This window comes from Ursus americanus, chromosome 19 (assembly GCF_024610735.1).
Source record: "Ursus americanus isolate L20-20 chromosome 19, mUrsAme1.1.p, whole genome shotgun sequence".
NCBI classification, from domain to species: Eukaryota; Metazoa; Chordata; class Mammalia; order Carnivora; family Ursidae; genus Ursus; species Ursus americanus.
In genome coordinates, this window is record NC_142145.1 from 16203433 (window position 1) to 16218782 (window position 15350).

Sequence of the window (15350 nt, forward strand, 5' to 3'; positions counted from 1 at the left end):
CCGGTCGTGCCTGGATACACAGGCTGCTGAGGCTTTTAAGAGTATAAATATGAACCGAGTGGACACTTACCCAGGCAGAGTCAAAGAAAGAAAATACAACCGGTGGGGGGCCGGGGGGAGCCGATGTTTGGCTCAGTGTACATTTGGCCCCAGAGTTTAACGTTATTCTGCCATGACTCATTCCTAAGTATTCCAGGTGAAACGGGTGAGCTACACGACACACTAGTCCCAGCAAAATGCAGAAGTCGAGACAGAGCAGCCACACACACGAGAGAAGATGTTCACCTCCTTCCCTGAGGGAAACCACCCTAGTCTGACCCTCACTGGGCTGTTGAGCCCAAACGGTCAACAGAGAACAAAAGCTGGGGGAGTCCGTGGAGGAAGGGTAAGTCCTACGTCCCTGCCCACATCCTTTCTCCTTCCTAGAGAAGAAGAGATCGGGAAGAGAACAGACTCCGGGAGGGCAGCTCGGAATGGCAGCAGCGCACACGGCATAGGACAGAGGTGGTGAGAGCCCTCTGAAGCCAGGACCGGATCTGCCGCTCTGAGCAGAGTATCAGCAGACCGAGAAACACGGCAACAAAATGCACACAATGAAAGAAATGTTTTGGGTTTTTCTGCTTTTTTTTTTTAAAGGCATCTTTTTGAGATGGGAAGAAATACTACCTTTCTGATGAGGCCGTGACAAGGTAAGAGCGCACCCAGAAAAAACCCAGGCCCTGTCACCAGGATAGGCTAGAAGAGCATGTCGATCACGGCCTTCCCGAGCGAGTCAGCCACTCCACTCCCAGTGTTCCAACGTCCGAGCCAACGGAACCTTTCACACCCAACGCCACAAGAACGCTCTCGAGACTATCATTCTCATCTCCGCTAAACTGAAAATCCAAAGAAAAACATGATTGAGGTATTCTTGATCTTTTGGTCCCCAAACTCGAAATCCCACCAAGAACTTGATTTGGTAGTTGCCCTTGAGGAACTGATCGTGGCAACGCTACTTGACATCTGGACATCAATCCCCTAGTCAGCAAGATAGAGAGGTAAATACGGGAAAGATCAGCTCCCTGCTGGGTCTTCACAAACAGAAGGTGGAGCCAGCGTGTATCAGCTCAAACGAGCACCTTCCTCTTCCAATTTCACGAGTTCTCTTGCTTCGGACAATAAATCGTACAGACTTTCTAGCTTGAATCTGGTTCATTTGACATGTCCAGTTACTTCCATTCCAAGTAAGTATCATATATCTGTACAACACACCGATCTATTGGCCAAATGATGCCTCATGGAGAAAAGCAAATGACAGAAGATAAAAGGACTCACTGATGCCCACTGTGACACATACTTCACCAACATAAACCGACACTTCACCGCCAAAAAAAAAAAAAAAAAAAAGCTGCAAAGAAATGCAAAGGTATTCTATTCAAATGGAGATGGCTTTCCATCTGTAGCTTAAATTCATTGTACTGAGGACTGTTACCGAACATACTTCTGGACCAACATCATAAGCAAGCAGGCACACCATGTAAGTGGGTACCGATTAAGCCTGTTTAACTGTACAAGACAGTAATTCTAACCCGAGGAAAATTTTCTGAATCCCAAATCGTCAGTAATAACTCAAGAACGCGGGTGATGTAACCTGACTTGAACACCTACTACGATGGCATGATACTCTAATTAGCCAGGTCTCAGAGTTCCCGCATATACGCCAATGACCCAACAATTCCAAACTCATTTAGCCTAAATCTAAAGCGCCGTAACTCAACTAGACATTGAGTTATTGTCTTAAAAAAAAAAAAATCACCTTCCAAAAAAATTGTTTTTAAAATAAGACTCTTACTACAACATTGTTCAAGTCTACGAAAACAATCCTTTCTCTCGTGCATCACACACACACACACCCATTTAACTGAGCTCCCACCCCTAAAATCGAGGGCATTGTCTAAGCACTGAGGTCTACAGATTCGTCACCGAAAAACACCAAAATGTGATACTCTACTTGTCCACTCGTATCTGCAGCCTGCTGGAAGTGTGTAGCCAGCGACGTCTCGTCCTGGAAAACTTCGTTACACTCCAAACATTTCAGACTATGCCTACACAGCTTGGATGGGTCTTCATCTAGAGGCATAGCTGGAATGATGGGTGTGCTTGAGGGAGCGGATATGACGGTCCCAGTTAGGCCAGACTGAATTTTCGTGACAGTGTGTGTGCCGGCTCCCATGGAGCTTGGAAGAGCAGACGATGAAGTGGAAGTATTGCTTGACGGAGAGACAATCATTTGATCCGCTGGGACTGGCTTTAAGATCAAGTGGGAGCACTGCATCACAACCCCCTTTTCCTTATGCCCGCGGGCATGGGAAAGGAGACTGCACTTGTTGTAAAAAACGAGGTTCTTTGTACAGTGGTTACACGTTACTTCGATGCGCACGCTGCGTCGGTCATAGTGTTGGGTCAGGCTCTTTTCCAGGGCAAAGGAGTCACCGCACTCCAAGCACTTGTACCCGCGGGTCGGTAACGTGATGCCTGCATTGGCAGGAGGACTGAGGTTGGGGATGTAAACTGGGACTGGGTTAACGCTGCTCAGCACCTTGTTGAAAGCCTCCACCACGGAACTCTGCAAGGAGGACACCACCTGGACTCGAGACACCTTCTTGGGTGGCTGCGAGGCTGCTGCATTGATTATTGCCTGCTTTATTTGCTGCTGAGGTTTGGTTAGCACTTGGCGGAGCTCAGAGGTGGCCTGGGCGCCCTGAGGCAGAAGGTTAAGGTTGGCGAGGTGCACAGTCTTTGGCACGAGTTTGGCGTTGGCCAGGCTGGATGCCGGCACCACAACGGTTTGCTGCTGGATGGCATTGGCGGCTTTGATGATGGCGCTGCTGGCGCTCTGAACAGAGGCAGCAGATATGACCGTGGCTTTGACAGTCGTGTTGTTAGCGAGCTTCAGATTGATGACTTGAGATCCTGCCGTCTTCACGGCGGACACTGGGAGGAAGGCAGTTGCCACAGGCTTAATAGTGACCTGTTTGGGGGTCAGCTCTGCAGGGGCGACTGTGTTGGTGACCACCGCCGACTGCAGAGGTGCTCTGGGCGGGGAGGAGAGGACGGCAGCCGAAGCTGGAGAGGACAGGAGAGACGTCACAGACGCCATCACGGACCCCGCCTGCTCGGAAGGCTTTTTTCCAGAGTCGAGATCGACCTCTGGCAACACCCTTGTCACTGTTCTCTTTATTTCCCCAGAAGACGTCTTAATGGTCTTGATGCGGACTTTGGGGATTGCTGGTGTCGACCCTGCGGGAGAGGACGGCGATCCCTTGCTGCTGTTCTCGCTGGAGATGCTCCGGGGGCTGTCCGGCGGCTTCAGGGACGCCTTCTTCGTCCCGTCGATGAGGCTCTGCGATTCAGGAGACTTTTCCATGGCTCTGGGACTATCATTCGCCTCTTTAGGCAACGGAGAGGACCCCCGGGAGTCAGTCACCGGTTCTTTGCAGGAGTCGGAAGCAGCCTTTTTAGCACTCAGGGCTGCTATTGCAGCTATACACGAGGACAGCTTGGACGATGGCTTTGACCTCGACAGCGCGACGCCACCAAGGCCAGGGTCACTCTTCTCCGAGCTGGGCTTCCCGTCGTGGGTCCGGTTTTCAAGCACCTTTTCAGAGTTTTCCTTCAGTTTTTCTTCTGCTTTTCTGGCTTTAAAAGGTTCGTAAACACTCAGATTTATGGAATTTGTTTCCGTTTCTCTCTTAACAACTCTGTTTTTATCTAAATTGCCTGCAGGAGAGATTCCAGTTTTGCTCAAGCTGTCCCCTCCGAGTGCCTTTGGCTTGTCATAGTCCTGCTGGGCAGACGACCCGGTCAGCACGTTCGACCGAAAACCGGAACGCACGTCCTCTTTGTCCGGGGGGTCGTCCACCTCTATCTTCTCGTCGTCATCGAACTCTTCAGCACTTGAGATGGGGCTAAACTGGCTGAACGTGGAGTCTTTTAAAGTCACCTCTGAGGTAGGCGCATCTCCTTTCAAGGACTTGGATCCGTCCTTGCCGTAACTGTCGAGAGAGGACGCGGTGAGAAACCCGTTGTGTAAGCCGTTGCCGGTGGGGTTGTGGCCGTCTTTCTCTGCGCCCTCGGAGGAATCGATGTTCCGAACGTTCTTCACGATAACACTGACGCCCACGTCAGAAGAGGAGGGGGTGTGGGAGTCCTCGTCCCCGTGGGCGTTCTGCTTGATGTGGCTTTCCTGGTCATCGTGCGCAGACTCAATAGCTGCTTTCGGATCGACCATATCTGGGATGTCGAAGGCTGCCAGGAGGTCATCAAAGTCTGGGGTCTTCATATCCCCCATGGTCATGAACTTGATCAGATGTTCTGTTAAACGAACAGAAATACTTCCATCAGCAATGAACACTTTGTAACGATGGGATAAGTATCCCGCTAGGACTTACACGAACACGGTGATGGTCAGCAAGAAAGACCAGGTTGGTAACTACACTTCCTACAACGAGGAAACTCTGAGTGAACAAACATCCAGGGAACATGTACAAAGCCTTGATAATTACAGCTTCAAACTAATTTCCCCAAAATGCTGCCGGCATCACCAGCATGGCACCTTATAACGAGAATGAGGCTGACTGGAACAGGTACAGCACGAAAAGTAGGTGCTGGTGTAACAACTAGAAAACGGGTCATTTACCACTGGATTCATCGCCCGGTTTTCACAAAAAGCTACCCCCAAACCTACTTTAATCTCCACAGCATTCAATTCTACTGGCAAAATTAGCATGATTATGGTCACCGTCACATTTGGCCTATCACATTAAAAGGCATATATGATGATCAAAAAAACAATTACAGGGGCGCCTGGGTGGCACAGCGGTTAAGCGTCTGCCTTCGGCTCGGCGTTATGGGATCGAGCCCCACATCAGGCTCCTCCGCTATGAGCCTGCTTCTTCCTCTCCCACTCCCCCTGCTTGTGTTCCCTCTCTCGCTGGCTGTCTCTCTCTCTGTCAAATAAATAAATAAAATCTTTAAAAAAAAAAAAAACAATTACAGATTTCAATTCACCCACACAACAAATGAGCATCCCAGCCCACCACGGGCTAGCTACTGCTAAAAAAGTTCCGCCTGAGATTTTAAAAAAGAAAAAAAAAATCCTAAGAAGCCTATTCCATCAGTTTTTATTTAGTCCTAATTTTCTCTATTATGTTAGGGGAACAAAAAATACTCTCCTGGTAGGGAAAAAAAAAAAAAAAAGGATAGCATCCCTTCCTTCTCCCCTCCCTGGTTCAGTGCATTTAGTGGTAAAGGTAACACACGGCCATTTCCTAATTGCCTCTCATCCAACAGTTGTCTAACTGGCTGTGGCAGGTGAGCACGGCTCCGCCGTTGACGTCGCTCTCGGCGTGTACCAACGTGGCCCCGAGGGCAGGGCAGAGCCTGGGAGAAGGCAGGCCTTTTCCTCTGCACCGGGGCCAGACTGGGGCGAGGGGTGGGGGGTCACAGCCTATGAGGTGCCCCCATTAATGTCGGCAAAACCCTGCGCAGTAGGAAGACAGAGTTTTAGGAAAAAGGATGGTCACAGCCATTGCTAAAGACAAAGGATTAGAAACGCATGAAATGCTTAGGGTCTTTAAAGGGGACCCTTCGCCCCACCTGCAGAGGACACGGGATCGTGGCGATCACATGAAACTCCACTACAGGAGAGATCCTCCTCCTGCAGTCCAGAACACTCCACCTGTGTTGCCACGGTCTTCTGGTATGCGGCACGGCACGTGTGGGTACTTGTCTCTTCGTACCTACTAGCCTGTCAGCTGACTGGAGATGGCAATGTCTCACTCTCCGTTGCACCATAAATGCCGTAAGACTAACACACGAGTCAGGGGCCAGCACACTGGACTTATCAGAAGGACGGGCCTGGGCCCAGCTCGGTCACTCCCTAGCTCTGGGACCCTCAGGAAGTGAGGGAATCTGTTTGGGCCTATTCCTTCTCTCTGCAGCGGAGGGAGGCAAGCAGCCAGGAAGAGAAAGAAAATAGGAAGCAAAATTCAGTGTTGGAAGGGAAGAGAGTTACAGCTGATTTTAGGCAACTTTCGATGCAAGAATCAGCCTAATTGATTTGTAGATATGTATTCCTAAGACTCTCTCACCTTCATACTTACTATTGTTCCTCCTTTAAATCTCCTTTAAATTACTGAGAAATTATCTTCCACATTTTACTTAAGTATTTAATGATTTTTCTTTTTGTACAATCTGTAAGAGATCATGCATTCCTTTTTTTTTTTTAAGTTTTATTTATTTATTTGCGAGGGGGGGAGGCATGAGCAGGGAGAAGGGGCAGAGGGAGAGGGAAAAGCGGACTCCCCACTGAGCAGGACCCTGGGATCGTGATCTGAGCAGAAGGCAGACGCTCAACCGACTGGGCCACCCACGCGCCCTGATCATGCATTCCTAACGAAAACTACACAGGGTCAAGGCAGACTTCCTACCGAGGTGACAACACGCATACCGGTGAAAACTCACACAAACCTCAAGGCCACCAGCAGGTGCTAACACATCATCGTCGTCAGCTTACTCACTGACTGCGGGACACATCCAAACACGTCTAGTCATCTGGATGGGAAAAATTACTATTGAAGAAGAAATTAGCACGCTTGGTTCAACGGGAGCTATGGAACACATCACCTTCCATTCACTTGTGTTACTACAGAACTAAAGAAGTCACATAGTCTTTTCCCTAGATGGTGTGCTTCGCCTAGAGAGAAAATACCCTGGGGCCACCGTTCTCTCAGATGGATGCCTGAGGGACCAGACAGGGAATCATGTATCCCCAGCATCAAACGACAGACAGCCCAGAGAAAACATCAACACTTCTAAGTTGATATTGTTGTGAAAATATCTATGACTGAGTCATACCCACTGTAAGTCTGTGATTATGATTGTCTTTTTAGAATGAAATCGAACATTTAAACTGCAGAGTACAGGGACTGAAAAACCCATCTGTCAGATAATACCCACATTAAGAGTCCACCCACTTAGGAATAATCCTGGATTGTCACTATTTTTATTTTTAAGGAGCAAATGGCAGTTTTAAGTGAAAACTCACGATAAAATCACCATTAATGGGGCGCCTGGGTGGCTCAGTCGTTAAGCGTCTGCCTTCGGCTCAGGCCATGATCTCAGGGTCCTGGGATGGAGTCCCGCATCGGGCTCCCTGTTCCGAGGGAGTCTACTTCTCCCTCTGCTCCTGCCCCCGCCCCTGTGCACTCGAGCTCCCCCTCCCTCTCTCTCTCAAATAAAATGTTTAAAAAACAAATAAATAAGAAAATAAAATAAAGAAAATCACCGTTAGCAAAGCATCCAGCCTCTGTGGTTGATCTCTACCAACCACATCGATCCAAGTTTATAGATCGCCATTTTTGGAGAACTCAAGACACAGAATCACCCAACTCCTGCCCAACTCCCCCCAGAGTTGAAAGGGTGTGAAAAGAGTTGAAACACTGACAAGTGTTTTTTTTTTAAGCCACCACTTATCCAAAGCTTGGACCCAGGCTGTAGATGTCCCCGGGAGTAGACGGGCTCTGCCTAAATCTCCATCCTTTATTTGCGGTGACACTGGATTTATGTTGTGTGCCCTCTCCTTACAATGTGGGTGAGCAAAGAACGCCATCCAGTTTCACATCAGTCATTCCAGAGGGCAGCGGTTTAGGAACAAAAAGAACATAAAAGGCCATTCAAAGACTCGCAGGTGGTAGGCCCAGGACACACAATCACAAGAAATGGTAAAAGGTCGCACGTAAAACAAAGCCTGTTGAGCAACTGAGAGCCCAGATCCGCAGTGCAAGTGGCACGTCCTCTAACGAATACGTGGACGATCAATAACTGAATCTCATCATCTTCCTCTCCCCGCGACGCGCGGGACCTGGCTGACTCACCCACACGCAGGGACGCAGGCACTGCAGCGCAGCCTTCAATCTCTCGGTCGGTGGCAGGAAGGTGCCCACCACGCCACCCACGCCTTTTCCTCTCCGCCCGACCAGAGCAGAGCTATGGCTTGGACAACCCCAGAGAAGTTCCCCCAAGCCTGCGAACATCCCCGGGGGTCGAGAGGACCTTCCCCGTGCAGGAGCAACTCTCCCCCCGTCATACTGTGGCCACTCACCCCGCTCTCCCCCCCGCCGCCCCGTGTCACCTAAGATTTATACTTTTTCTTGCGGGGAAGAGGGTGGGCCTGAGGGCAAAAGAACATGACATTCTGAAGAGCATGAGGCTGAGGGCGAATGAGCAGTGGTGTCAAAAACTCTTGAGTCAGCCCTCCTGGTTCACCCTGAACGAATCCAGATGTGAACGTCACAGACGCAGGCCAGGCGTGAGAGCCCAAGTGCAAAGCCCAGCAGGAGCACAGGGCACTGCCTGGAACCTGACACCCCAGGTGGGTGGACCCGCCTCTGCGCGGTTGTGGAATCGACATAAGGAACACCGCTCTCCGAAACGTCACACTTCTCTCTCGGCTTCCAGAAACGTTGTTCATACCCACAATTCCACTGTCCCATCACCTGCTTCCTTCCCGCATTCTGGAAGGCAGGAGCCAATTCTCCACTTGGGGGAATAAAATGTTTAACTCCCACTTCATTACCCAGTTATATCAGGTACGAAGAGAAATGTTTACATTTAAAAGTTTTCTCTCATTTTTCACCCCCGTCCTGAAGTACTACTGTCTTCTCTTTTAAAAGATAATGGACAGAGAGCTCGCTTGAGCTTCTCTTTTCCCTGGAGAGCTTGATTTTCAGACAGAATTAGCTTTAGTTGTTGTAACAGTCTTCTATTTCATTTGTACTCCATAAAACATACCTTCCTTCAAAGGTACTAACGGTCTTTTAATTTAAAACTAAACCCCATATAAATAACCTAGGACTCACTAACAGCATTTGTGCCTAATGTGGAATGTCCTTGCACTCAAAGACACAGAAAATATGGACTGGGGAGGGGGATGCTAAGCCTACTTACAGAAACGGAAATTGAAAGAACTGGAGTCTGTCATGTGATCACTTTATTCTCTTCTACGACATGGACAAAACATTTCCTTTCTTACCAAAGCCTCTTAAAATTATAAAAAGCTATTCCATCTTTGTTGGCAAAAGTCAGAAGTTCTCAAGTCAAAAGAAAAACAGAAGAAAAACCTATTCACCCCCTTAATCGTACTTTTTACACTTTGCGATAAAAGGAACTGCTCTTCGTGGACCTGTTTCTCAACCTTAAACTAGAGACTGGCAGCTAAAAAGCTCAGGCATCTCTCACCCAGGGAACACTAACTTCAGGTCATCCCCAGACCCGCCTGCCCGGGCCGGAGCCAGCCTAAATCCAGGCCTGACCCAGACACGGTTCTGCCTCCAAAATGAACACGCAGAGGCCAATCTGAGCAGTGAAAACTCATCAGACCCACCATTTAAATGGAGAAACTAACATTTTCTTTCATGAAAACCAGTAAACTCTAAATCGTAATAACCCTAAAGAAAACCATTGTATATATTGACCACCTTGACAGTCTTACACAACCTTTCCATAAAACAACTGTAATAACACAAGGTCTGTTATTCTTTTGGGGGACTATGTTTGTCACTATTTTCTAGCACTGTCTGGACACTGAAGCCCTTTTTGAAGAAATCATTCAACAGAGCAATGAATCAAACCTTATATTTCTAACCTTATCTTGCCTTCAAACATAAAATGTTGTTCTTTTTTTTTTTTTTCTTCTTTCTTTAGAGTAGGCTCCACACCCAGCATGAAGCCCCAACGCAGGGCTTGAACTCATGACCCTGAGATCAAGATTTGGTTGAGCGCCCGACTCTCAATTTTGGCCCAGGTCATGATCTCAGGGTCGTGGGACTGAGCCCCACATCAAGCTCCACACTCAGCAGGGAGTCTGCTTGAGATTCTCTCCCCCACTTCCCCGCTCGTGCTCGGTCTCTCTCTCTCTCCCCCTAAAATAAATAAATCCTTAAAAAAAAAAAAAAAAAGACATTTCACACACAGGGTGAAGAGAACAGAATATAGGTTCTGCGAATTCTGTATGAATTAATAAGAAATTAGTAAATATAGTTGCTATTTATCCATAATAGATTTACTTGTTTCACTAAATCCTCCTATCCACCTCAATTATGATCCTTTTATTAATTCTTGATATACAGATACTGTGGCCAAGGCAGTGTTTCCTTTTTCAGTTAATACTTAGTGTTCCTGATTTGAAATATAACTGATGGGAAAGTTCAAACCCCTTTTTGGAAATATAAACACAGCATCACCTAATCAGGGCACAACCTTGGGAGATACAAGAATAAAACGAGCCGTTCCCTGTGGTTCTTCTCTGCACTGCCCTCAAGGCAATACACACCAGCACCTCTCTGCCCTCCCGGCCCATCCACTCTTCCCAGCCCTGCAGGAGAAGCCAGGGGAGTGTCCCGCCACATGACCAAACAGTCCCTACAAACCTCAGCCCTTCCAGAACCTCAACTTGCAATCTTTGGTCTACTTCCTGTGTACCCCCCCCCGCCCAGGAAGGTCACCCTTAGATCCAAACTCTCAAAGCTCAGCCATAATGAGCTCCTTTGCTGTTCCCACTGAGGCTCTCCAGTGGCCAAGATAATTTCTAGAGAAGACTGTAGATCCCTGCTCTTTATCCCCTACCCCTGGGAGTCCCAATCTCATTTGGCTTCCACAATGCTGACTCCCACACTGTCCGTGGTCAGAAGCTATTCCTAACTTTCCCTCTTACCTGCTGCATGCCTTGTTCTCCCTGCAGTCAGCTTCAGAGACAGTGGGCATCAGGCGAGATCTTTCCCAGAGCCCTTCCTACCTCTCGACCTTTCCGACTCCTGCACGGCTAGCTGTTGCAGCCGATCCTCCAAATCTACTGTGAGCTTGCTGCCCCCTCCTGTACTCTTGGCCATCCCTGTCATGTCTACCTACTGGTGGAAGGACACCTCCCCCTAATCTTAGCCTTCAGACCCTATCCTCAGTGCCCTGCCTCAAGGGCATGCTGCCTTCAGGCAAGTGCTCGATCGCTGGGACAAATCGTGGACCTCCAGCTCCCTCCCGGTCCCGTGCAATCCACTCCCGATACTAAAATCCAGGCAGGGGGAAGGAATCTGGGGGTGAAGAAACTGTTCTGTATTACCATTTTGGGGGTGGACACATACTTCTTTGCATTCATAGAAACGCAGAGAACATTATTATATGTAAGGAGGGAGAGGGGAGAAGGCAACCAGGAATAATGGGAGGACAAAATGAGAGATGGACTCTAACAAAGAAGGTAACTACACCACAGTCAACAGTATCCGCGTGCAGAAGAGGGAGGGAAGAAAAGAGCTAGCCGCAGTCCTGGGAAAACACAATTCCGACTGTACGCTGTAAGGCGGCGGAGGAAGGAAACCTGCACGTACTCTCCTCTACTCAGGACAAAAACTGCTGAAATCAGAATAAGGTCTGCAGTCTAGTTAGTAGTAGTGTACCAATGATAACCGTTTCATGTTGATGATAAGTTCTAATGATGCAAGGTGGTCGGGAAAGCTGGGTGAAGGATACCTGGAATCTCTTTGCATTATTTTTGCAACTTTTCTATAAGTTATAATAATTTCAAAATAGTTAAATGAAGATAGTGCTATCATTTAATAGTGTATAGCTACGTACCACGGCCCCACTCCGTGGCTTGTGTCCTTTCCTGCCGCCGTGGTCTTGCAGCAGAATTCCATGCCCCAGCCATCCCTCCCTCTCGTGACCCCCGCAGCACTGCCAGGAGTCCACCAGGCTTCTCCGAACTCTCCCTTCCTCCCCCGTGGGTCCCGTCAGACTCTGTATCTACCTTTGCTCAAGGGCAGCTGTGGCAACTCCCGTGGTCTCAACCATCGTGCACATTCACAGAACTCAGGCACGTCCACATTCAGCCCTAATTCTACCTGAAGAGCCACCTTTCCAAACTGCCACTTTCATATTCCACTTGGCTCCCCCAACCACGTGTCAAAGTTAACCTAAAGCCCTCACGTTCCCTCCCAACCTGTTCCTCCGGAGTCCTGTCTGTGTTACGTCGATGACATTCACCTTCTCTGTGAAAACATTAAGAACCCTCAGGCAGCATTTCACACGCAGCGAGACAGACAGGACTTCGGTAGGATCTTATTAGGCTTTTCGCAAACACAAGGCTGAAATACACATAGTAAACGCTGGATTTTTCTACACCAAACAGACTCCTTCTGGCGGGACAGCTAATTCTCATGCTAATGAATATTCTCAATCTCTGAAAAGAGAAATGCAGTAGTCCCCAAATTCTGATCTAACCAACGGTCCTTTTTTTCGGATCCATGAATACAAATGCCAAAATGATTTCCCAAAAGGCTATACCAATTTCTGTTGCTGCTGTTACGCATTAGAGTTATTTTAAGTGCATCCTGTCCCCCAACTTTATAAATATTTATTAGCAAATGTCTAAGGCAGCAAAAAGATAATTTATTATATACCAATTTCTACGTTATTGAGCACTTGAAAGTTTGAACTTTTTCCCATATGGTTTGCTTACCAGTTGTAAGAGAAGTATTTGTTCACTGAGTAATGAATGGAGGCACAGAGGGAGATAATGAATATCCTATTTACTTCTTTCTGCTGCTCTAGGAGGTAACCTACCAGCCTACGCTCTTGTCACTTAGCAAATAATAATCAGCAAAAGCAGAGAAAACCCAGCCACAGTTCCCCAAAATAAATTAGTTTCTATGGGCAAATCCTGATGAAGGGAAGGAGCATTTAATGTCCCAGCTACACAACACGCAGACAACAGGCAGGAGGACACAAGGCCCCCTTCCAGAACCAACGTTCCCTTTGCTGTGACTTCTTCATGTCAGAAAACGTTCCACCTAAAAAATGAGGCTAACTGTCTATACCCAACCCCGGGGATATGGGGAGGACTGGTACTTAGTTAAGATATTTAGAGAGAACACTGTCAAAATCAAACACAGCACAAAAAGCACAGAAAGTATCAGATTCAAACAAGGAGTGGCCACTGGTCAGAGAATTTCAAAGAATGTTCTTCCTCCTGTCATCCACAACCAGATGGGAGACCTACACCCAGAGCCAGGACACCCACCTGGCCAAGCAGTCAGGACCACATTGAGGAGGACGGTTTGTGATTATTAACCTTCCTCCTCACAGGGTCCCTGCATTTGAGCAAGAGAAGGAACGAAGGCGGGTGGACAGCACTCTCTGGTGGGATGGGAGGTCCCACACAGAACCCACGGGCCGAGGTGTGAGCCTCAGTCAGGGTCAGAGTTAGAGGCTGGGGCACAAGCCAAACCCACCAGGTCAGCACGGGGAGGGAGCCGGAAGAGAAGCCCACACAGAGGCACAGTGGCACCATCCTCATCTGAGCCCACCTGCTCCCTGTGGCCCCCAAACCACAGCAGGACCACAGTTCACAGGGACACAGAGCCTCCGAGTTTGCACAACTTCCCAAAAACAGCCGCCCTCCTCTGAAGCTGGGTGGAGCGTCAACGGGGGTCACAGCTAAGAGAGGTTCCTTCTCCAAATCCTCAGAACCCCTGCACACAGGGTTTTCCCAGGGGAGCTCCAAGAACTGTATAAAACTCTTAATTTTTCAGTCTTAGATAATTTTAAAAAATCAATAATTAATGTGAATTGAGGAACAGAAAAGAAAATAATGTATACTTCCATCTGTTTCGAGACTCACACTCAACAAGAAAGTGGTTCTCATATAGGATTTCCCATGAAGGACAAATATAGAAGAAATTACATCCTGAATATGTGAATTCATACTGTTCCAGTCGCCTACACTTTGCTTTAATCTCCTTCATTTAACTCTGTCACTACCCCTGGCAGTCCCTATCATCAAAGCTACACTGTAAATTGGGAAAGACAAATGCAAACCTCTAGCTCCCAAGTCCATTTTATTTCATCTATTTGTTTTGCCTTCGTAAAACCAAACGCTCAAAATTTAACGTTAATGAGTTTTTAACTATCTCCCGACAGCTCACAAATCTGTAAAAATTCTTGAGAAGTGTAATAAAAGATACAAATTGCAGACCAAAAATACCATCGACTCATATTTAATCCTGTTTGCCAGATTCCTATGTAGTGTTCATACTGGAACTCAGGCCACAGAAAAAAGCAGCTTAACTCCCCATCCAAGGAATAATAATTTTTTAAAACATTTATTTATTTGAGAAAGAAAGACTGCGCGCATGTGCACGTGCTCGCAAGCAGGAAGAGAGGCAGAGGGAGAAGGAGAGAGAATGAATCCCAAGCAGACTCTGTGCTCAGCTCAATCCCACAACCTGACCACAAAACCCAGAGATCACAATCTGATCTGAAATCAAAGAGTCAGACACTCAAGTGACTGAGCTACCTAGGCACCCCCGAATATCATTTTGTACTGATACAAGTCTTATAAAAATCTGACAGCTAGGGGCGCCTGGGTGGCTCAGTCAGTTAAGCATCTGCCTTTGGCTCAGATCATGATCCGGGAGCCCTGGGATCGAATCCCACATCTGGCTATCTGCTCAGCAGGGAGCCTGCTTCTCTCTCTCCCTCCCTCGCTCCCCCTGGTTGTGCGCTCTCTCTCTCTCTCTCTGCCACACAAATAAATACAATCTTAAAAAAAAAAAAAAAATCTGACAGCTACACAAAAACCAATTCCTGGCAGTCTATGGAAAGACTCCATAAGAGAAAGAAGAAAGTGAGTCATGCGAGAAGGTGAGTTCAGCGCTGGTACAGATGCCTGGCGAAGAGCAAAAGTGGGGACAGCCAGCACACGAATCTTGGTTTCTGACACCATTCTCCACTAAAAGGAACCAGAGTTCCTTGGAGAAATGGCTGATTCTAGGATCAGGCAGGAAATGTACAAAAGGAGCCTGGAGCACCTTGGTAGTGCCAATAAATAAGTGCCCAAAACAACACAAGTACGTTGATGGGGTCACGTCAAAGGAACACAGAGGTCAACTGAACGAGCTCCCTGCGGCCATCGCTGGTACAATTCCAGCAACAAACAAAGCAGTACTGGATTATAACCCAAAGTATAAGATACAAACCCATGAGTCCATAATGATATAAAGGACTGAAAACATAAATGGGAGAAAGCAGAAACATCTCGTGCACAGAGGAATTCCAAGTAACTTATGGAGATGCCCGCCCTTACGGAGGTGAAGAAGAGCGCCCCACTCCTTCAGTGACTTTCTTCCAAAGCGGACAGTGTGGAAAGGGGAAAGAAAAGAGTAACTTTCAGTGGAAACGCACGACAAGCCCCCTCCGAGCCAGAAGACCAAGGTCAATATCCACAGTGATAACTTCCAGGTAGAGCGTGCCCCCCGATG

The 15350-nt window shown here is 47.8% G+C and overlaps 1 protein-coding gene across 10 annotated transcripts in view; it reads right to left on the bottom strand.

Moving 5' to 3' along the window:
* Positions 1-15350, bottom strand: part of ZNF532 (zinc finger protein 532) — a 104392-nt gene that overhangs the window by 55112 nt on the left and 33930 nt on the right. For 9 of the 10 annotated variants that reach the window (XM_045790194.2, XM_045790197.2, XM_087869772.1 and 6 more), the window contains one exon: positions 1991-4353. In XM_045790194.2, the coding sequence (XP_045646150.2) occupies positions 1991-4336 (2346 nt within the window). In that variant the 5' untranslated portion in view covers positions 4337-4353. Of the gene's footprint in view, positions 1-1990; positions 4354-4837; positions 4976-15350 lie in introns of those variants that run through there. The other variant, XM_045790195.2, reaches the window with a different exon arrangement.